Genomic DNA, 23,013 nt, shown 5'->3' with positions numbered 1-23,013 from the left:
GTGCGTATATGTGTGTTTGTGTGGAAATCATTTAATGTGACTCCATGCCTACAATTGAAGCATCTTGTCAAATGATTTTTCTGTATTCGCTTGTGTGTCTGTGTCTGTGTTTGTGTGTGTGTATAAGAGGCTGAATACCATAGTGGTCGGAGCACCATCTTTTGACATAGTAGGCTGTGGTTTGAATCCTGGCTGGTATCAACCTTACCAGTAGGGTCCTTGGGCAAAGACCCGCTAATGCTTCACTTGCCTTCCTTGGATATGAGAGTGATATGAACTAAGAGAGTCATGCTGGCTCAGAAGTCACCTGGATTAACAAGATCTGCACCAGATGTTAGGGAACCAGGATAGTCTGATGATAAGTGGGTTACTGGAACAAACCATACATGGACAAGACAAGAGAACCTGGAATTGATGGGATTCTACTACAACAGTAGACAGAATGACAGAGAATACATGAAACGTATGAGGTAACGATGGATGGATAGAAGACCTACATCCACACTGAGAAACAGCTAGTTACCCAACACTTCAACATAGTGAAGAGGAAGCTGTTCTCACAACTTGAGGTAGACCAACTACATATTACATCCTGGACTTAAGAAGAACCAGAAGAACAACTGGAGGTGCAGCCAACACCTGAAGCTGGAACTTCACTGCCACCTTCTCCATTACAGAGCACAGCAGCTGATATGAGGCAAAAGATCATGGATAAACTAGCTACAGTCAACCCTCAAGACCGATTAGCAAGGCTCAGTGGAGAAGTACCATCAGATAGTATGCTAGAAGATGCCAACTGTCCTAACAGCCAGGAACCACGCTGAGACAAGGAACAGGTCTCTAGTGTTTTATTACTGCTACATAACAGAAATCCTAACAAACTGAAGAAGCATGGGAAAAACCCAAACATATAAACCCCAGAGGTTAAGGCGGGCCTGATCTGTGTCTCTTGGAATGGCTACCTAATTCCTCAGTGCTACGCATGCGCTTTACAGCCTGGATGGGAGCCCCCTGCTCGCCATCCTTACTCATGACATCACCCTCCCCTCCAGATTCACATTCCATTTCAGCCCCCTCCCCTCCAGAGTCTTGATAAGATTCACCGTCTGCTTCTAAAGTCCCATGGGAACTGGGCAACGATGGAAAGTCTTCAAAGGAAAACTCCTCCAAGGACGACTCAGTGCTGCTCTCCAGGTCTGATAACGCTTCTGGCCCAGGTGGCTGCTGCTGGAAAATAGCTAGATAATTAGAAAAGTCATCCCCCCTCCCTCCTGGGAAATGTAAGCCCGAGGTGGAGGGCTGCGGTTCCCCCACCTCCTCTGTAACTGGAGTCAAGGCTTCAGGCGGGGGGGGGGGAGGTGCACACTCACGAACTCTTCTGCTTGGGATTCCTCTGCCTGCTCAGCCAAATGAGGAATCTCTGGTAGAGTGTGAGGCTTGGGTTTATGAGGGAAAAGCTGATGGAACCGATGAACCAGTGCTGGAGCATGTACATCTCTGGCAATCTCCCACGTGCGCTATTCCTCAGGGTACCCTTTCCAGTGTATGAAATATTGGATGCCCCTTCCCCTCCTCCTAGAGTCCAGAATTTCCTCAACTTCGTATTCCTCCTCCCCCTCCACAATTACTGGAGGTGGGGGGGGGCAGTTGCGATTGCAAGGCACTTGGGGGAGGGTCTTTGGCTAGCAAGGCTCTGTGAAACACTGGATGGACTTTCATGGATGCTGGTAGCCATAAACGATAAGCCACTGGATTTATCTGCTGCACCACAGTGAAAGGGCCCACAAACTTAGAGTCCAATTTCTTGGAGGGTCTGGTAGAGTTCAAAAACTTGGTAGAGAGCCACACTTTGTCTCCTACCATAATTGCTGCCCCCTCTTGTCTGTGAGCATCTGCAGCTCTCTTGTAAGCACTCTTTGCCCTGTTCAGCTGCTCCTTTAACAACTCCTGTGCGGCTTGTTGCTCTTTAAGAAAATCAGGCGTGGCTGGAACCGTTCCCTGCTGGGAGGAGGTGGGCAACACCTGAGGGTTAACCCCGTAGAGTGCCTGGAAAGGGGACATCTTGGTCGAGGATTGCACAGAATTATTATATGTAAATTCTGCCATGGGTAGCAGGGCTGGCCAATTGTCTTGCTGATAAGTGGTGTAACACTGCTGTAACCATTGGTTAATTTTCTCGGCTTGCCCGTTACTAGCAGGATGATGCGCTGAGGACAGGTGGATCTGGACCCCTAATGACCCCTCCAGAACCTGGAAGTGAACTGTGGGCCTCTGTCACTCACCAAGTGATTCACCATGCCTCTATACCTAAAAACATGGTCCATGAACAGCTGCGCTGTGGCTGGTGCAGATGGGAGGCCATTGCAAGGAATAAAATGTGCCATTTTTGTGAAAAGGTCTACCACCACTAGTATGGATGTCAGCCCCTGGACCGGGGGTAAATCAGTGATGAAATCCATGGAGATTGTATCCCAAGGCCTACTGGGGGTGGATAGGGGTTGCAAGAGTCCTGTGGGCTTCCCTGGGAGAGGCTTGGCTCGTCTGCAGGTGTGACAAGAAGCAACGTAACCCTTTATGTCTGCAGTCATCTTAGGCCACCAGTAGTCTCTCAGAGCTCTATGGAGAGTTTTGAAAACACCTCCGTGGCCTGCCGTTTGGTGGTCATGGCAAAGTCTCAGTACTTCTTCCCTCAATGAAGGGGGAATATATAATTGCCCACTATGCCAGAGGATTCCTGCCTCCACATTGAATGGGGGGGGGCAGTGTCTTGCGGGCCCCTCTGGAGGTCATCCATCCTGGCCCTGGCATACGGGTCCTGTTGCTGCTGAGCTCTGACTCTTGTAAATAGGTCCTCTGCTTGTCTGCCTGCTGCTAAAATCTCTGATTGGTTCCCCTCATAGACTGATCAAAGTTGTGAGGTTGTAATATAGTAGCCTGTACCTCCTGATGCGTGGCGGTGTTTGCCTGAAAGGATCGAGACAGGGCGTCTGCCAAGCAGTTTTGCGCCCCGGGCACATAAGAAATAACAAAACTGAAATGGGAGAAAAACTGGCTCCATCTGATTTGGCGTGGGGTGAGGGATCTGGTGTTTTGTAGAAGCTGTACATTCTTGTGATCAGTGCAAACTTTCACAGGAAAGGCTGCACCTTCTAGCCAGTGCCTCCACTCTTGGAATGCTGGTTTAATTGCCAGCAACTCCTTGTTAAAAACATCATAGTTTCTCTCTGCTGGTGAGAGCATGCATGAAAAAAAGGCACACGAAAGCAATGTATTCTCGGTTTTGTTTGGATATTGCAATAACACTGCCCCAATGGCAATATCGGAAGCATCTGAATGCATTATGAATTGCTTCGTGGGATCAGGGTGTCTTAACAGCAGCTGGGATGCAAAGCGTTGCTTAAATTCTTGGAAGGCTGCTTGCTCTCTCTCCCTCCAAATGAATTTTGATCCTTTCTTCAAAAGCTGTGTGAGGGATCTAGCCCTGTCACTAAAGTTTTTTATGAACCGCCTGTAGAAATTGCAAAATCCTAGATATCTTTGTACTTCTTTAACATTTCGGGGAGGTGGCCAAGAGAGAATTGCCTGGACCTTAGAAGGATCCATGGATATGCCTTCTGTTGATACTTTATAGCCCAGGAAGTGTAATTCAGTTAAATCAAAGGCACACTTCTCTAGCTTGGCAAACAGCTTGTTCTCTCTCAGTCTTTGTAAGACATTACGTACATGGGTTACATGAGTTGTAGCATCCTCAGAGAAAATTAATATGTCATCTAGATAAATGACCAGATACTTATCTAGTAAATCAGAGAAAATTTGATTCATAAATCTGGAAAATATGGCTCCTGCATTAGACAAGCCAAAGGGCAAAACAAGGTACTCAAATTTACCAAACCTGGTGTCGAAGGCAGTCAGATATTCATGCCCCTCTTTCATCTGGATCAGATTGTACGCATTCCTGAGATCCAACCTGGTAAAAATGCGTGCTTTCTGTAAGCGATCTAGGAGATCGGAGATTAAGGGCAGAGGATAAGTTTCTTTTTTTGTGATTTTATTGAGGGAACTGAAATTGTGGACCACTCTCATGGGTGTCTCCTGGGTTGCAGGTGCCAACGGGTCAGGCTTCTTTGGTACGAAGAAGGTAGGAGCAGACGCTGGGGAAGTAGATGGTCGGATGAACCCCTTTTGGAGATTAGAGTCCAAGTAATCCTTTAAGGTGGCTATTTCCTTGGGAGACATGGGATATTGTTTCCTGGCTGGAATCCTGGCTCCTGGTATCAGCTCAATGGTGCAATCACAGTCCCTATGGGGGGTAGTGCTGTGGCCTCTTGTTCGCTGAAAACGTCTGTGAAATCTGCATACTTGGCTGGCAACTGGACCCCCCCTGATTCCGTGACTGCGTTGGTTGCTGGAGAGCGGAGAGCGGCTTGAATCTTGTGGTGATGGCATTCCTTAGCTGGGAAGGAGATTGCTCCCATAGTCCAGTTCATCAATGGGTTGTGGATCCTCAGCCAAGGCATGCCTAGGATTACAGGCACATTAAGCGATGCAGTAACATAAAGCTGGATCCACTCAGTGTGGTCTCCCGTTGTCAGTTGCACTGGTTCTGTGAGCCTTCTAATCGGCCCTGCCTTGAGGGGCTGGCCGTCAATGGTCTCCACTTCTATGGGATATGGCAATTCTATGGTCGGGATGTTGAAGTCTTGTACAGTCTGCACATCAATAAAATTGGTTGAAGCTCCGGAATCCACAATGGCCTCTAGCTTGACCTAGTGCTCTGGGTTGACGTGCATTATTACTGGTAAGTAGTAAAAGGATTGCCTGGAATCCTTGGAATGAGCCCTCCTTAATTGATTGATGGTCTCCCTGCTGAGCTCTGTGGAGGGAGACCAACGGAGTTTCCCTGGTTGGAAGCAGAGGCGGAGATGGCTCTTGTTTCAGCTGCTTGCCCTGGGGGTCTTACTGAAATTGCTTGGCTTCTCGCTGGGCAAGCTCTCACCATGTGCCCCTGGGCTCCGCAGTAGAAACAGAGGGCTCTCTCTCTCCTTCTCTGCCCCTTAGCCTCGGAAATGAGCCTCCTGCTTGCCCAGTTCTGCATCGGCTCCTCTGGTCCTGAGTGAGTGGATGCTACGGAGAGAGCTGGAAATGCTCTGAGGGCCCTGTTTCTTCCCGGCTGCATCAGTCTGAGCTCTTCTAGCCTGGCATCTATGACCACAGACAACTGATATAAGGCTTCTAGATTAGCTGGTGTTCCCTGGCGCACTAATTCATTCTTAATTTCTTCATCCAGCCCCTGTTTGAATTGGTCTTTTAATGCACTCTCATTCCAGTCCAGATCTCCTGCTAACAACTTGAAATCAGCAATGTAGATTCCCACCCTCTTGTTACCTTGCTTGAGCTTCCGAATTTCCTGGCTGGCAGTGACCTCTCTGATCGGGTCGTCAAAGTGTGCTCGGAACCCTGCCAAAAAGTTCTGGTAGTCGTTGAGAATCGGGTCGTTGTTCTCCACCATGGGAATAGCCCATTTGGCTGCTGGTCCCTTTAGCAGACTTAGGATGAAGGTGACTCTGGTTCTGTCTGTGGGAAACTCTGCCGGTCTGCTGTCGAAAAACATTGTGCACTGTGTGAGAAAGGTTCTCAACTGTCCTGCTTCTCCTCCAAACTTCTCTGGTAGACTGCCCTGGGATCTCAAGACTACTGGCGGGCATGCTGCTGCTGGCGCCAGTTGTGGGTTAATTGGAACTGTTTGTTGTAACTGCTGTAGCATGGTAGCTTGTAATGTGTCAACCTGTAGATCTACCTGTTGTTGGTGTTGTTGCAGGGCTGCTGCCAATTGTTGGATGGCGAGCCAAATTTCTTGGTTTTCTGAAGACATTTCCCAATGTCTCTCCTTTAAATTCTTGTTCCTCCCTCTTTCAATGGGAGTAAGAGTTTGTTAGGATTGATGTCCTAACAGCCAGGAACCACGCTGAGACAAGGAACAGGTCTCTAGTGTTTTATTACTGCTACATAACAGAAATCCTAACAAACTGAAGAAGCGTGGGAAAAACCCAGCCATATAAACCCCAAAGGTTAAGGCGGTCCCGATCTGTGTCTCTTTGAATGGCTACCTAATTCCTCAGTGCTACGCATGCGCTTTATAGCCTGGATGGGAGCCCCCTGCTTGCCATCCTTACTCATGACACCAACAGAGCACTCGCAACAATCCCTACTACCAGTATAACTCAAACCAATGAACTAGTATACGCTACAGCCGCTGTAATCCTGGAGTTGCTTGGCTAAATGATCAAGAACAGGAGTACATAACCCCCCCCCCCCCCGGAAAATGAGGTTGGAGGCTAAGATCAAGGCAACTCGGAGAGAAGTTAGACTTCTAACTTAGTGGGCCTGACTACAGAAGGGTGTGGAAATGAAGGATAAGACTCAACTACTGAAAAAATACAACAGCCTGACTCCATCTGAAGCCCTAGAGACTGCTAAATAAAGTCTCACAGCACTGGCTACCAGACTAAGGAGATACACTGTAGTGGCAATGCGGAAGACCATTGTTATTTCGAGGAGTTAAGTGACATATGTTGAATTTCTCCCTCACACAAAGAAGATTAGAGTTTATGTTGAGTTATGCTGATGTTTAATTGGCTTGTTTTTATTTCTGCTTGGCATGAGGAGGGAGGAGACAAAATCACAAGACTGTTTTTGTAAGCACAAGCCCACTCCTCCAACAGCCCTCCAGAGAATATGTAGTAGGAAGGGAGAGATAAGAAGAAACCCCCAGATTGTTTTGTTAAGCACTAGCTTATCTGTAAAACTTCCCAGGGTTTTGGATGATGTTATAGACAGGTGATTTTGGGCCTTGGGAAACGGCCAGTCAAGGTCAGGTCTCATAGCCTGCAACCATAGAAACATGGTCACGAGGTTTAAGGACCAGACTTGGATAAAACCCATGGGCTTGCTTTTGAGGTTTTGGGAGCTTCTGCAGACTCTTAAGCACTGGGGTGCTGCAGAACAAAAAAAGCCAGCCCTTTGGGGATCCCTGTCGCCTTGGTCACGAGGCTTCTGGCAACTTAAAAGGGAATAAAGGCATCACCTTGCTTTGGTATATATGATTTCTTTCTTTATGCTATGCTTTTTATGCTTTTGTTTAATCTGCCTGAACCGTATTTTTGTGTAAACTGTGTTTCTGTTTAACTCTGTTTGCTTAAGTTTATAATGAAGCTTAAAGGTTCTTTATTCACTGGTGTGCTTATTGTCTCTGGATCTAAAAGAACCAATTGTTTGAGCACCTGATCACTGCTTGGACACTTGGCAGAACATACACTAAAGAAGCAGAGGATAAGAAGATAAATGCCCTGTTCACCAAAGAACCATCCAAGAAGTACTCCCAACTGCATTGCAACAACACAGTAATGGTAGAGTCACCAACAGCAGAAACTGAACAGTACTGGAAGAACACATGGGAGAAAGAGAAGACACATGACACCAGTGCAAAGTGGCTGCAGAACCTGAGAGCAGACCACAGCAATCTCCCAGAACAGGAAACAGTCACCATCACAGTGGCAGACATGAAACAGTGGGTCAAGAATATGAAGAGCACCTGGCCCGGACATGATCCACACCTACTGGCTAAATAAGCTAACAGCAGTTCATGAATGCCTAGCAGCACAGATGAACCAGCTACTATCAGAAACTGGTTAGGAAGGCTAAGGTTCAGCATGAGCTAAGGCTTATTATGGATGCCAAAAATATCAGAAAGGGGTTGTTTGGGTATGACTGGAACAAAAGAAAAATCAAAGAAACAGGTAGTCCACTGGTTGGAGAAGATAGCAAGATGGTGACAGGCAACAGGGAGAAAGCTGACCTGCTTGATTCCTATCTTGCACCTGTCTTTCAACAATATAAAAAAGTAGTCTGACTTGTCAAGAGCAGCACTGTGAGAAGCAGAAGAGAAATGGAGATCAAATTAGGTAAGGAATTGTTGAGAGAACACCTAGTTGCTCTGAATGAATTCAAGTCTCCTGGACCAGATGGATTATACCCCAGGGCATTAAAGAAACTGATAGATGTCATTTCAAAGGCACTGGCTGGAATCTTTGAGAAATCCTGAAGCACAGGGGAAATGCCAGAAGACTGGAGAAAAGCCAATATTGTTCCAATATTTAAAAAATAGGAAAAGAGTAAGCAGGAAACTATTCACCAATCAGCTTGACATCAATACCTGGGAAAAACCTAGAAAAAATAATCAGTGGATTTGCAAGCACTTAGAAATGAACAGAGTAATTATCAGAAGCCATCATAGATTGGTTAAAAACAGGTTGTGCCAGACAATTAGTGGATCTAGGGAATGCGGTGAATATAGTATACTTAGACTTCAGTAAGGTATTTGATAAAGTAGACCACAGCCTCTTTCTTGATAAACTGGATCAGTGTGGGAAAGACTACCAGATGGATTGACAGTTGACTGAACAACCACAGCCAGTAAATGGTCCTTTATGTCCACACAGAGAGAAATATGCAGTTCTTTACCTTAGGCTTTGGTTCTGGGCTCAGTACTCTTCAACATCTTCATAAATGACCTAGATAAGGGAGTAAAAAAAGGTACTCATAAAATTTGTTGATTACACAAAGCTGGGGGGGGGGGGGATTGCTAGAATCACAGAAGACAGGCTCAAGATTCAGAAGGGTCTTGATAGACTTGAACATTTGGGCCCTATCCAACAAAATACTGTTCAATGGTAAGAAATGTAAAGTTCTGCAGTTATGCAGGGGAAAAAACAACAACAGATGCACTGTAGAAGACAAGTGGTACCGGGCTTAGCAGTATTATTTGTGAGAAGGATCCATGTACCTTGGGAGACCAGAGATTAAGTATGAGCCCGCAATGTAGCTCAGCTGCTAAAAGAGCCAATGCACCTTTGGGCAACATCAGTAGAGGTATAGTTTCAAGATCATGGGAAGTGATAGTATAATTGCTGCACTAGTTAGACCTCACCTTGAAGACTGTGTCCAGTTCTGGTTGCCAGAATACCAAAATGATGCTAGGAGCTGGAAAGTATACAGAGAAGAGCAACAAAAAGTCATGGGTTTTGGAGGTTAAATCTTATAAAAAGTGGTTAAAGGAACTTGGTATGTTTAGCTTAAAGAAGAGAAGGCTAAGGGGACATGACAGTAGTCTTCCAAAACATGAAAGGATGTCCTCAGAAAGATGGTGTGGATTTATTCTCCAGAGCACCTGAGGATAATACAAGAACCAATGAGTGGAAGCTTAACAAAGAGAGATCCAAATAAGGAGAAATTTCCTGATTGTGATAGCTATTAAGCAATAGAACAGCCTGCTTCTGAAGTCACACTGATTCAACATGTTCTTTTCACAGAACAATCTTTTAAAATTACAATTTAAAATGATTTCATCCTTCTGATAACAGGAAATAAACAAATACGATACCACACCATAAATATGACTATAAGTAGTCATATTAAACTAAATAAAGGCTAAGTTAAATAATTTTAATCAAATATATAACTAATGCTAAAGAAGCAAAATAACACAGACTTTGCTCAGACTTTCGGGTTTGATCTGAAAGTTATCCTTTGCCAATAATCCTTGATTGGTTACTAGAGAGGGCATTTATCTGCCTTTGTAAATGCTTGCTTCATTGGTTTAGTAAGCTTTCTTTTAAATAGTTGTGATTTCATCATTATACTTCTTCCTTCAGGTTTTCTTCATTTAATGTCATATAAAAATATTTTGGGTTGGATGAGGGACAAATAAAAAAGGTTCCCCCCCCCACCTTCTTAAGTGCTCTGATCCTGCAATAAACTTCAGATCAAAATTCTGCTCCTTTAATGTTTGTTTTTTAAAGAGATTCCTTGAGGGAAATAAATTTTGAGGAAAAGTTGATTAGAAATAGAATATGTTTGAAACATTAAGAAAAACACGAAGTTTAATATATGTATAATCAGTTAGTTTTATGATTAAGACTATAAATATCAAAAGTGCAAGTTAAGTTCAGAACATGCACATTTGGATAATTTATGTTCTAAAGTCAAATTACAATTATATTTGCATATTATGTATTTCTTAGTAAAAGGCCAATATTTCAGTGCACTTAAGGGATTTTTTATTTATTTTATTTATTTGTTTATCAAATATGTCACTGCCCATGTCCTTCCACCGGAGGGACTCTGGGTGGTTTACTTCAGAAGTCAGCTTTTCAAGTTTGTATAGAGAAGTTATGCTTCCTTTGGGGTTTATTTGTTAGGATTCCTGATAATGTATTTCTAAATTATGTCATGATAAACGAAGATGATTCTTGGCTAAAATCAATTGCAATATTGACCACTTTTTTTAAAAAAAAGAAGTACTGCTGTGATCATCAATTTTCTTCTAAAAACAGGATATAACTGCATTCAATTGATGGCTGTGATGGAACATGCTTACTATGCAAGTTTTGGTTATCAGATCACAAGCTTTTTTGCAGCATCAAGGTATGTACAATGCTTTATTATTTTTGCTTATTTTCCTTTTTATTATTTTTCCTCTTCTTAGGAACAACCTATCAGAAAGACCTAAACCAATGAAAGGGATATAATTGACTAGCTTGATCAGGGAAGTATATTATATGATGGATTACATTCGTATCTTCAGCAGTTGTAGCCACCAATGTAGTCCAAAATGGTGCAATATTTCAATGACTGTCACACTTACATACAGTATTTTAAATAATTGGAATATGTTCCAGTATTGATTTACTAATATGAAAGATATTGATAAAAATGCAGCTATTGCAATTTTCAACTTTTCTGATAAAACTACTTGATAAATAAATAAATAGATAGATAGATAGATAAATAAATAATAGTACTGTACTCAGAAGAAAAGCCAAGGACAGTAATAGTAAAGCTTAGGGCTTGACTTTCACAGTCCTAGACTTCAATAATTGTTCATTTCAGTTGAAATAATGTGTATTCTCCCCTCCCAGATTTCTAAATCTCTATGGATGACTGCAATGCCCAAGAAATGAAACCTCAGAATTGAGAATCAGGCAATCTGGAGGAATATTTATTGAAATACTGAAATATTTTAAATAAATGAATATTTTTATTAATTTGTTTTAATCGTTATGTCTCCTTTGTTGGCACCAGTGTCAAGATAATATACAATAAAACCATAGATTATATATTTAATTCAACATCCATATGGATATCTATATGGATAGTTTGTTTCTCTGCTCTGTCAGAAGTCCTTTCCTCTTGGTCTACTTTGTTTTCGGAGATGAAAGATAAATAGGGGGAACCTGCATTTGTTTCTGGATTGATTGAACAAAGCCACTGTACTTCGGAAAAAAAAAAAAACTGAATTATTTAGTATAGATGTATTTATAACTGAAATTAATTCTAATAATGTTGCAAACCAAATCTATTTTAGATTTAGAAATATTGAAGAGTTTTTAAGTAAATATTCAAGCTTAAAGCATATGAGCTTCACTTTTTGTGAAAGCAGTTGATTGCTACAGTTGCGTTGTGAATTGCTTGAGTATCATAGATTCAAAGCTATCTGAAATCTAACTGTCTGCCTGCTCTGCATTTATGATCAAGAGTTCTATCACAAGACACTGTATCTGAAATCAGAGCGGACTATCTATCTTTGTAGCTACAGCTTGTCCTTCCAACTTTTTTTTTTCACTGTAATTTCATTTCTAGATACAGTCAACATACACTGCATATGCTGCTGAAATTGAAGCTGCTAAAAATGAACTCTTCTAAAAGTCAGTTTGAATGTGAACTAAGTTATAATTTCCTTTTGAAATGACTGAGAAGTGATGCAAATTAAAATTTCACTCTGTCATTTCTAAGGTATTTTTACTTGTGAAGTGCTTACAGTCTATATCTCGTATGTTCTTCACAGAATTCATATGAGACAGATTTTTTTTCCCCTATGACTTCAGAAAGTATCTAATGATTTGCTTAAGGCCTCTAGTGAGTTTGTTCTTTCACCCTCTTTTTTCCAGTTCTGAGATTCAGATCAGTATACGAGCATATAAACAAAGAAAATGTAAATTATAGTTGAGATAATACTCTGTATAGGTTAAGCTATTGTTTGTATATCCTAGGATTATATCACATGATTGGCAGTAGCTTTTTATAATCACCTCAGTCTTGCCACTTGATTTTTTTAAGCTTAAATATAAAATATCTTCTATGCCTCTCTAATGTGGTATCATTAAATAACAGTTATAATTCTAGTGAATCATGATAGTAGTAATCATGGTGAATTAAAAGTTAGTGTTATATGCAATTAATTCTAAATGTTCTTGCATTTTAGTCGATATGGCCCTCCAGATGACTTGAAGGAACTGATTGATGTTGCCCACTCAATGGGAATCACTGTCCTATTAGATGTTGTGCACAGTCATGCATCAAAAAATTCTGAAGATGGTCTGAACAATTTTGATGGTACTGATTCTGCATTTTTCCATTCTGGTGCTAGAGGAACACATGTTCTTTGGGATAGCCGACTTTTTGACTATGCAAAGTAGGTATAAATAATGTGTCAAGTGCCACTCCATGTAGTTAATTTGTATGCCCATGTATAGGTCATTTGTTTTCGTCAAATTATTAACATGTGTTATTGTGGCTCTTTAAGAGCAGCGACATGTGGAGCTTCTTTGATGGTGAAAGCTGCTGCATGACTTATCGAAGATAATTGAGCTGGACATTCACAAGCAGTTTAACCAATATGGTTCGCTGATGAATATTTGCTTGATTGTGTGAATTAATGAATCAAATAATACTGTTTTCTTTAACATTGCAAAATGGAGAAACTTGGCCAATACCTCTGGTAATTTTACAAACCAATGGAACTAATGATGGATAAGTTTTTTAAAAATTAATTTTAATTTATTTTGTGAGAAGGAGGGACGTGTTTTTCATCTTTGGGTGTGGAGAATCATTACTGTTTTTCTTGTTTTATTTACTAATATTTATTATTATTAGTGTGTATATATATACATACATACATATATATATATATATATATATATATTCATATTCCTATTGTTATTATTATTATTATTATTTATATTATATGTAAATATATGAGCCAGGTTGGTGTAGTGGTTAGGGCGCCAGGCTAGAAACTGGGAGACTGTGAGTTCTTGTCCCACTTAGGCATGAAGCCAACTGGATGACTTTGGTCCAGTCACTTTCTTTTAGCCCTAGGATAAAGGCAATGGCAAACCACTTTTGCAAATCTTTGTCAAGAAGGCTACAGGAACTAGCTCAGGCAGTTGCCAGGCATCAAAACTGACTTGAAGGCATGCACGCATACACACACATACTGCCATGTTCATCATTCCAATGGTTTGCATACATCATAACATTTCGCATGTCAGGTTTCTGATCTGTGTTTATCACCTGCGGGGTGGGGGATTCCAGCCCTGCCAGGCTGTTATCTTTCTGTTACCCTGAAGGAATGTGTGTTTGGGTTATGACATGTATTCAAGGTTACTTTCCCAGGCAGATGTGTGATGTTTTCCAATGCTGGGATAGGGTGGTTGCGATGTTAGGGTGGGGGGCAGGATCGGCTTGGAGGCGAGGGTTTTTAGTTTGTATTTGGCACGCTTTTGCTTATTCTCAGCTTTCTTCGTATTTGCATACTATCCTTTCAATAAATCAGTTTTATTCACTAAACTCTGGTGAGACTGACTTCGTTGGGATAAGGCAATCATTACATAAAGCTGAGAATCATCAAATAAATTTTACCCCGCTAGCCCCTAGCCAGGTTACCTGTGACGGGGAGTGCTAGCGATGTCTGTACTATGAGAAGCTGAGTGGATTGAAGAGGAGCCGGACACCACGATGGTGCGGGTGGCCTGGAGCGCCCGCATGGAGAGGGCGGCCCGCCGGGAACAGCTGGGGCTACAACCCGGCGAGCAGTTGGTAACGTTGGAAACGACGGGTACGTCAGGGGCCGAATATAGAATGGGGGACGAGGACGAGGACTCTGCTGTAAGGGACGCCCAAGAGGTCCGGAAACCAGGACCTCCGTTGTCACCTACAGTGGTAGTGGTAACCGGTGCGGCTGAAGAATCGGTCACCCCCGCGCGAATGAAGGCTTTAGAGGAGAAGTTGGAGTCTTTGGCGGTGATGCTAAAGGAAAGCCATGGGAAGTCGGGGTCTGCTGAGGAAAGACGAAAGGGCGCTAGGGAGCAGAGCGCTAACCCAGAGTCACCACCCCCAGCTCCGTGGAGAAGAGGTCAGACTCGGTTCCGACAGTCAGCGACACGGAGGAGGTCCCTAGACGTGACTGGAAAAGGCGAACGGCTGGAGGTGGCGAGACCCCCCCCCCTTTCCTGTGAAGTTTGACGGCGATCCTACGAAGCTGTCTTTCTTCATTACTAATGCTAATAGCTACATGGAGGATTGGGAGCAGAGCTTCCACTCCGAGAAGGGGAAAATCAATGCCATTGCAAATAGGCTGAAGGGGAGGGCGGCAGATTGGTACGTCCAGCTGTGTCAAACAGAGGCCCCAGAGCTGGAAGACTTTGAGGAGTTCCTGTGGGCGCTAAAACAACACTTTGAGGACCCTCTGGCACAGGAAAGGGTGAAATGGGCTCTGAAGAATCTGGCCCAAGGGTCGCTTTCAGTGGCAGACTACATGTTAGAATTCAAAGCACTGGCCGGAAAAGTTGAGGATTGGTCCCAGTCCACCCTAGTAGAGTTGTTTAAAGATGGGCTGGAAACTGAGGTCCTTCGGTGGGCTCTGGGGTGTCATGACCCAAAGACTTTGTATGGGTGGATTCAACTAGCTGGCAGCACTGAAAACGCCCTGGAAACCTTCGCACATCGTAAGGCGGTGAAGCAAGGCAAAACCATCAAAAGCGCCCACGCTCCGACCTCTTTAGGATGACCCAGCCAGCGTGCGTGGGAAGAGGAGAGGGAGCGTCGCTTTGCTAAGGGGCAATGTCTGCACTGCGGGAAGGAAGGGCACCGGGTGGCGGCGTGCCCAAAAAGACGAGCCGAGGATCGCCCAGCTAAACCGGCTGGGAAATCGCCATCCCTACCAAGGAAGATGAAAGCCGCCCTGGCCGAGGCGGAACCTGAAGGCATCCCCTTCTTTGGAGAAGAGAGGGGACAGGAGACCGAGGAGCCGGCGGGAAACGCCAGCCACCTGCTTTGAAGAGCGCCGTGGGGCAGGTGGAAGAAGAAGAAGATGGGCGCGACCATGTTTCGGTGAGTGGGGATTTCCCTACCCTGACCGTTAGAGTGAAGTTGGGGTCCAGCACCCGAACCATAGAACTGTGGGCCATGATTGATTCGGGGTGTTCACAGTCCTTGATGCACCCCGACGTGGTTACTGCGTTGGGGTTACCCACGTTCCCTTTAAAACGGCTGATGATCTTTACCCAGTTGGACGGGACCATGGCAGGGGGGAAACCAGTTACCCACTCTACCAGGATGGTTGCCTTGCAAATGGGCAGCCATTGGGAAAAATTACTGTTTATTGTGGCTCAAATTAATCCTGTTACTTTTAAATTAGATTTCCCTGCAAATCTTAAACACTTACACCCTGTCTTTCATTGCAGCCTGCTTAAGTCTTTCCACGAATCAGCCCGCTGGCATCCACAACCTCCACCCCCTGCACCTATCATGATTGACCGTCAACAACACTTTGAAGTCCGAGAAATCCTGGATTCCCGACGATATCGTTCTGTCTTGCAATACCTGGTTTTCTGGAAACATTTCCCTCATCCTGAGTGGGTTGCTGCCCACGATGTTCACTCCCCTATTCTGGTTGCCCATTTCCACGCTGCTTATCCCACTAAGCCTGCTCCGTGAGGTTATTTCCTTTCTTTAAGGGGGGCGATATGTCATGTTCATCGTTCCAATGGTTTGCATACATCGTAACGTTTCGCATGTCAGGTTTCTGATCCGTGTCTATCACCTGCGGGGTGGGGAATTCCAGCCCTGCCAGGCTGTTATCTTTCTGTTACCCTGAAGGAATGTGTGTTTGGGTTATGACATGTATTCAAGGTTACTTTCCCAGGCAGATGTGTGACGTTTTCCAATGCTGGGAGGGGGTTGTTGCGATGTTGGGGTGGGGGGCGGGATCGGCTTGGAGGCGAGGGTTTTTAGTTTGTATTTGGCGCGCTTTTGCTTATTCTCAGCTTTCTTCGTATTTGCATACTATCCTTTCAATAAATCAGTTTTATTCACTAAACTCTGGTGAGACTGACTTCGTTGGGATAAGGCAATCATTACACATACACACAGTAAACATACAGTATATGTATAGATACACACACACATATACAGCGGGGCATACATAATGATGGTCAGTAGTTTCAAAATTGGCAGATAAACAATACTTGGAACAAGTTTAGATACATATTTCTACTACCTTGTATATTTTGTTTATGTAATAGAAGTTTAAAAAAAGATAATATATAATAACCATATAAGTTACATTTATTATTTGCATGGAATGGTTGCATCTATCATTCCCTATAGTATTATTTGGTATATATCCCTATTTATCAGTTAAGAGAAGAAAAGTGGGTTGTGATAACCTCTAAGGTTAACCTCTACTTGTGCTCACTCGGATTAGTATTGATAATGTTTTGCTTTATTTTAAAGAAAAGGGTAATCACTGGTTTAGTACCATTTAAAACTCATTGGCAAGTTATAGAGTATGTATTTCTGTCACTCAAAGTAATACTTTTTTTTTTTTTACTTTTATCCCATCATCATCATTATCAATAACAGTAACAGTAGTATTTCTGGAAATGTAGTATATTAACATTTTAAATATTTCCCCATATCCTAACCCTGCACATAATATTTCTAATATATGCAAATAAGATACACCACAGAAGAATAACTTTAATTTTTAATAAACATTCTTGATGGATAAATTGTTTTTTCGCCTTGCTTTTAAGTTTAAATTGGTATGACAGAATAGGAGATTTTAAATCACAGATGCTCCTTTAGTTAGAAAATTTTGAAATAACATATAATTTCCCCTGAAGAATTCTGTTTCCTTTATCATCTACATTCAAACACAGCTGTGTGCAAAATCTTTAAACTATGGGAGAAAAACAAGATTGTATGGTAATTAAGCAATGTGCTGGGATATTTGTGAGGGACACTAAAAGTAATTGTAGTTTTCGTACATTTTTATTGGTATGCTATAAAACACATTAAGTGGTCACTCAAAATACATGAATGAAAGAGCTTTTTTTCCACATCTAGCAAACCCATCTAGACCAATTCTTTTTTTGCCGAAAATGTGTAGTGAGAAAAAGTCATTGATTTCTTGTATATCTTCATATTTTTTTAGAACTATAATACTAAGTGGATTGCTGGAAGTGGGAAAGAAAGTCCCAGCATGCATTGGTTTCATTTTCTAAGAGGGATTTCAAATACAAGCCAAATACAAAATTGCAGGTCTGGGAATACAAATGGTGAATATGAGGTTGACACCAATTTAGAGATCATCATATCGCCCAGTGATTGAGGTTTTAAACACATGCAATAGGTATATCAATATATGTCTATTGTGTGGATAATATTTTGTATATTTTCATAGTTATCACAGTTTTCTCACTTCTGTAGCAATCTGAAAAAAATAACTCTTATCATCAAAGATTTCTCACTATCTCAGTAGTTAAGAAACTGTTCTATAGCTGATGAAGCAGGGCATTCTGCTAATGGATGATAATCCATGCAGTTATCCTGCTTATTATTGTTACTGTTATCATAGTCCTTTAACCAGGAAATACGGAGTGCTCAGATCATAAAAAAAACATGCATCAAAATACATTGCACACCAAAGGTGTCCTTATCAACAACAAAAAGTTTTTTTTTTTTTTTTTAAATAACAATTCTTGGCAATGGTTTAATAAATACTAGGCAACTTGTGACCCATTGGCCATCCTTTCAGAGATATTTCCTTACCTAAACAGAGAAACAACATGACCACAGACAGTCAAAAAGGCAGTGGGAGCAGGAGTGACTTCCAGCTTCCTGCTGGCTTCCCCACTGACTTTGTGGGAAATTGGCAGGGAGTGTCAGAAATCCTCCTCTTCAGCTGACCGACAGAACTGCCTACCCCTTTGCTGGGGAGAGGGGGAACAAAGGGAGCTGTGGACTGTGCGGAAAACTGCACACCCATTCCCCATCCTGGCTTGTCCCCAAGGGCCACCTCCCTCCAGGGTAGAAGAGGGCTTACCCATTGACCACTGGGACTCTCCAACCAGCGCTACCTCATCAGCAGACATCTAAGTCGCTGCCCACCATGGTTAAGAAATTCCAAATTTCGACCTCAGTTCCAAAGCAACCAATTGCTGCTCACCCATTGGGACTTGCCACAGCCAATTGGGTGCAGGAGCCAGGGGGAGGTAGGAAACCTTGTCCATCTTCCCTTGCTCCATGCAACCTACAGGTTTCTGGGAACTGTAGTTAGAAGGCGTGGCACTGAAGCAGCCACAACTTTGCCAAATTTCAATCCCATGGGACACATTCTGTAAGTTAGCCCATTTGAGGTACCTTGGTTCAAAAATTGTTGTCCTACTATGTACCATTTCACCCAACTGAAGGTTACAAACTACAAACACACATAGGAGTTTTAATAGTATATAGATGAGTAAAGAAAACTGTCATCATAGGAGCTCAACAGTCTAGAGGTTCAGGTGATCTGATCAGTTTCAATTTCATAAAAGAGGACAAGTAATAATGACAAAAATAGGGATCATCAGTAACTGGTAAATGGTGTTGATGGAAGAACTCTGTGACCATGATCTAAGTTATCTAGAAGATAAGCTGTTGACACAAGATATGTTGTGCCTCACAAATACTGGTAAAAACAGACTTGGCCAAAATTAGGAGAATCTTAAATTGAATCCTTTAAAGGTTAGACTTTAGATAAAGACTTGTACGCTGCATAGCATTGGCTAATGACCTTCATGGCTTCATTGTCTATACTATATATTAATGCTGATAGTATGAGAACTAAACTAGATGAGTTTTATTGCTTAATATAGAAGGCTAAACTATATTATGGTTACTAGTTTTGTTCTACACCTTTTGTTCTTCATCCCTCTTTAAAGTATTCACTATCTGGGCCAAAAGAACTCTGCTAAATCACTTTTCTTGTGTTTAAAATTCTGTATTGTAAAATTAGAAAATGTATACATTCTTTCTTCAGTAGATTATGATTGAAATGGAAGTACAATGCAATATAATTTGCCCAAATATGTGGTTTTATTTTGCTGTGTTTCTTTCTGGGTTATTTTGCTTTGTTTTTCTTTCTCTGCCTTGATTGCTGGCAACTACATGGACAAATCCATATAGTTTTCCACATTTTCAGCAGTGGTTTGCCATTGCTTTCTTCCTAGGGCTAAGAGAGTATGACTAGCCCAAAATCACCCACCTGGCTGCTAAGACAGAACTGGAATGTCAAAATTGCCTGCTAGCATATACAGTACCTTGCACAAGTGAAAGTATTGTGGTAATGCTTCAGTTATTGCACTAACACACGTACATTCATAGTTACCAGTGGAAGGCAGGATTATATACTGTTGGCAGATTGCTGGGAAAGCCTTTGGCCCAGGAGAGATCAGAAAAGTCACACACCAGGCATTTCTATAAAAATAATTTATTTACAGAAAGCAAAACGAAAGCAAAACATATTTAAAAGTCTTGGGCTCTCAGTGAGAGCAGCTTGACTCTCTACGTGTCTGCACAGAAGAGAAAGAGGAACTGAAACAAGTCTGGTCAGGTTCCTCCCCCCCAGGCGATGCAGCCATCAAGCACGTGAAAAGGAGACAATCAAATTCAACCTCTTCACCCGGCCAAGTTGATTAGTTACTATAGTAACCTTAATCTGCAGTAGGAAACATTAACACTCCCCTTTTTATACTACAGATTAAGATGCCAACCAATTTTCTTTGACAACTCTGTATGTCTTTCCATTCACATTATTTTAACATTATGTCCCCTTTGGTTTAACAGAAAGCTACCATCCTCCTCCCTGTGTTTTTCCAAACCTAGTTATTTGTTATATTTCCAAGGCTTTTTAATGTGAAATGGCTTTTCATGCAGGCTTCAAAATCAAGCCTTTGTTTTTCTGTTGGTGTGAACAGCAGTAAATCATCAACATAAATGCACAGATACATACAACCGTGTTTGTCTTTCTTCATATATACACATGGATCTGCTTTTCCTTTTTCAAAACCAAAATTCTGCAGTTTTTCATCTAATTTTTGGTTCCAGGATCTAGCAGCTTGTTTTAACCCATAGATTGACTTCTGCAATTCACAGACTAGATTCTCCCCTTTTTCATAGCCAGGGGGTTGCTGCATGTATAATTTGTGGTCTAAATCGCCATAGAGAAATGCAGTTTGAATGTCATAGTGGTGAACTGACATTCCTTTCAGTGCAGCAACTTTTAACAGTAACCTAATTGATTCACCTTTAGTAACTGGTGCAAAAGTCTTGTCAAAGTCTATTTTTTTTCCTTTGAGTGAACCCTTTTGCAACTAACCTTGCTTTATATTTTTGGATTTTGCCATCAGCATCCCTTTTCAGTTTGAAAACCCACCTACAACCTAGACAGTGTTCATTGGGAGGTAGGTTTACCAGTTTCCATGTTTTATTTTCTTTCAAGGATGCTAACTCCTGTTGCATGGCAGAATGCCAATTTTGTGCAATCTCAGGTGGTAAAGCATTCACTTGTTGTAAAGATTCAGGTTCTGTGAATATGTGAAAAGCCTTTACTGTTTCAGTCTGAAAACGTGATGGAGGAACACCTTTATTACTTCTCTGAGATCTGTGAGGTAATACAGGGCTTAAATTTTGACTCCTATCACTTTCCTGAGAAGCATCTGTCTCATCAGACAGATCTTCAGTTTGCTTTTCTGGTTTAATGTCCTCATCAGGCAAAAGATCACTATCAGCAAGTCCTTGCTGTTCTCTTGTGGTGGTCAGATCAACTGGAGAGCTAGAATTTAATCTCCCCCAGTTCTGCTCAACAATAGAAGTGCTTTTGCTAATTATTAATTTCTCTCCCATTATGAACCTGTAGCTCCTCTGGCTTTGTTCATAGCCAACAAAGATGGCTTTCTTTGTTGTGGGGCCTCCTTTCCTTCTCTGTTGTTTTGGAATATGAACCCAAGCAGTGCTACCAAACACTCTAAGATGGTTTACCTTTGGTTTCACACCATAAAACAAATGGAATGGAGTGTCCTGAATCACAGACTTATACAATCTGTTTTGTACATAACAAGCAGTAGATATGGCCTCTCCCCAATACTTAAAAGATAAATGTGAATCTTTAATCATGCATTCTATCGCATTTTGCAAGGTTCTGCCCTTTCTTTCAGCAACACCATTTTGCTGAGGGGTGTAAGGGTTAGAAAGAATTTGTTCTATCCCCTTTTCTGCTAGGAACCTTTTGAACTTGTGAGAAAGGTACTCTCCTCCTCTATCACATTGGAGTGCAGATACAGGCCTAGGGAATTTTCCATTTGCCCATGTCACAAAACTTTTAAATTTCTCAAATGCCTCATCTTTATGTTTTAAGATGTAGATAAATGTGTATCTTGAGAAATCATCAATGATGGTCATTGCATAACTTGCTTGTCCAAGACTTGGAGCAAAAGGACCAATAATCTCAGAGTGTACAATTTCCAAAGGTCTCTGTCACTGTGCTTACTCACAGGAGCTTTTAGTGTTTTGCATTCTTTGCAAACTACACAGTCTAAGTATTTGTCACAGGTTTTTATCTTTAGGTCAGCACACAGCTGTGGCATTTGTGCTATATATTTGAAATTAGCATGACCAAATCTCCTGTGCATCAGGTGTACACATTGGTAATGATATGGAGTGTTGCCAACTGCAGCCTTGCAGCTTGGCTTCCTTGCATTATGCACAATGTACAAGGAGTCTTTTAACATACCAGTAGCACACACTTTTCCATTTTTACATATCTCACAACCATTTTTATTAAATGTTATGACATACCCTGTTGCAGCCAATTGTGCCACAGATAAAAGGTTGATTGTAAATTTGGCACATACAACACACCTTTACAGTTTCTCCTAAGCAGGATAAATACAAGTCACCTTGTCCCATAATTTTGGTCACAGACCCATCAGCGAAAGATACACTTTGTCTTTCAGTTTTAGAAAGTGACACAAAAGAGCTTTTACAATTACATAAATGACAATTGGCCCCAGAATCTAACACCCATACATCAAAATTACCCTTCTCAGCAACTTGTGCAATTTGGGTTGTCTGAAGAGCCTTCTTCTGTGTTGCCCTTGTGTTCTTCTTCTCTGTCTTTCTACTCTTGGGTCTCAAGGCATAGTCTTTTTGCAAATGTCCAGCTGAACCACAAGTGAAGCATCGCTGGCTGGCTAGCGCTGTGGCCTCAGGTTCCTTTCCCTTCTTTTCTTGCAGCTTTCCAGAAGAGATGGGGGGGATCTTTCCCCTCTCTTCTCCCATTCAGTGAGTAAATGCTGTGTAACATACGATGGGGTGTCTGCTTCAGGCATAGCCTCCAGGGTACAAATCAGCATGTCCCACATTTCATTTAGTGAGGACAGGACGATATAGGATTTTATGAGAGGTATAAATTCCATTCCTCTCTCCTGCAACTCAACAAACAGCGGCTGAATATAATGCAGGTGCTCAGGAAGGCTATCTCCTTCTGCAAGGTAGGCTTTGTTCAGCTTTTTCATCAGGGTAACTTTACTCCCTGCTGTTGCCTTTACATACAAGTCTCTTAAAGCGTCCCAAAGTTGCTTTGCAGACTGCATGCCTCGCACATGGACTAGCTGATTGTCCTCAACTCCCAGGATAATGGTGGCTCTAGCCCGCTCATCCTCTCTCAGCCATTCAGCACTGGGATTTTGGGGGGGTTTGCTCACCAATTGGCAGCCAAAGATTCTCTCTGCGAAGATACATCTCCATCTTCAGGGCCCAATTCAAATAGTTGGTCTCTGATAGGCGCTCCAG

General features: G+C 42.1%; 1 protein-coding gene across 3 annotated transcripts in view; it reads left to right on the top strand.

Moving 5' to 3' along the window:
• The window catches only part of GBE1 (1,4-alpha-glucan branching enzyme 1), a 160,499-nt gene that overhangs the window by 63,729 nt on the left and 73,757 nt on the right, over window positions 1–23,013 (top strand). For all 3 annotated transcript variants that reach the window (XM_063305491.1, XM_063305492.1, XM_063305493.1), the window contains 2 exons: window positions 10,392–10,482; window positions 12,320–12,529. In XM_063305491.1, coding sequence (XP_063161561.1) covers window positions 10,392–10,482; window positions 12,320–12,529 — 301 coding nt within the window. The remainder of the gene's footprint in view (window positions 1–10,391; window positions 10,483–12,319; window positions 12,530–23,013) is intronic.

The sequence above is a fragment of the Candoia aspera genome, chromosome 5, assembly GCF_035149785.1.
Source record: "Candoia aspera isolate rCanAsp1 chromosome 5, rCanAsp1.hap2, whole genome shotgun sequence".
NCBI lineage: Eukaryota > Metazoa > Chordata > Lepidosauria > Squamata > Boidae > Candoia > Candoia aspera.
The sequence above is the reverse complement of the archived record's forward strand: the minus strand, read 5'-3'. Positions and strand labels throughout refer to the sequence as shown.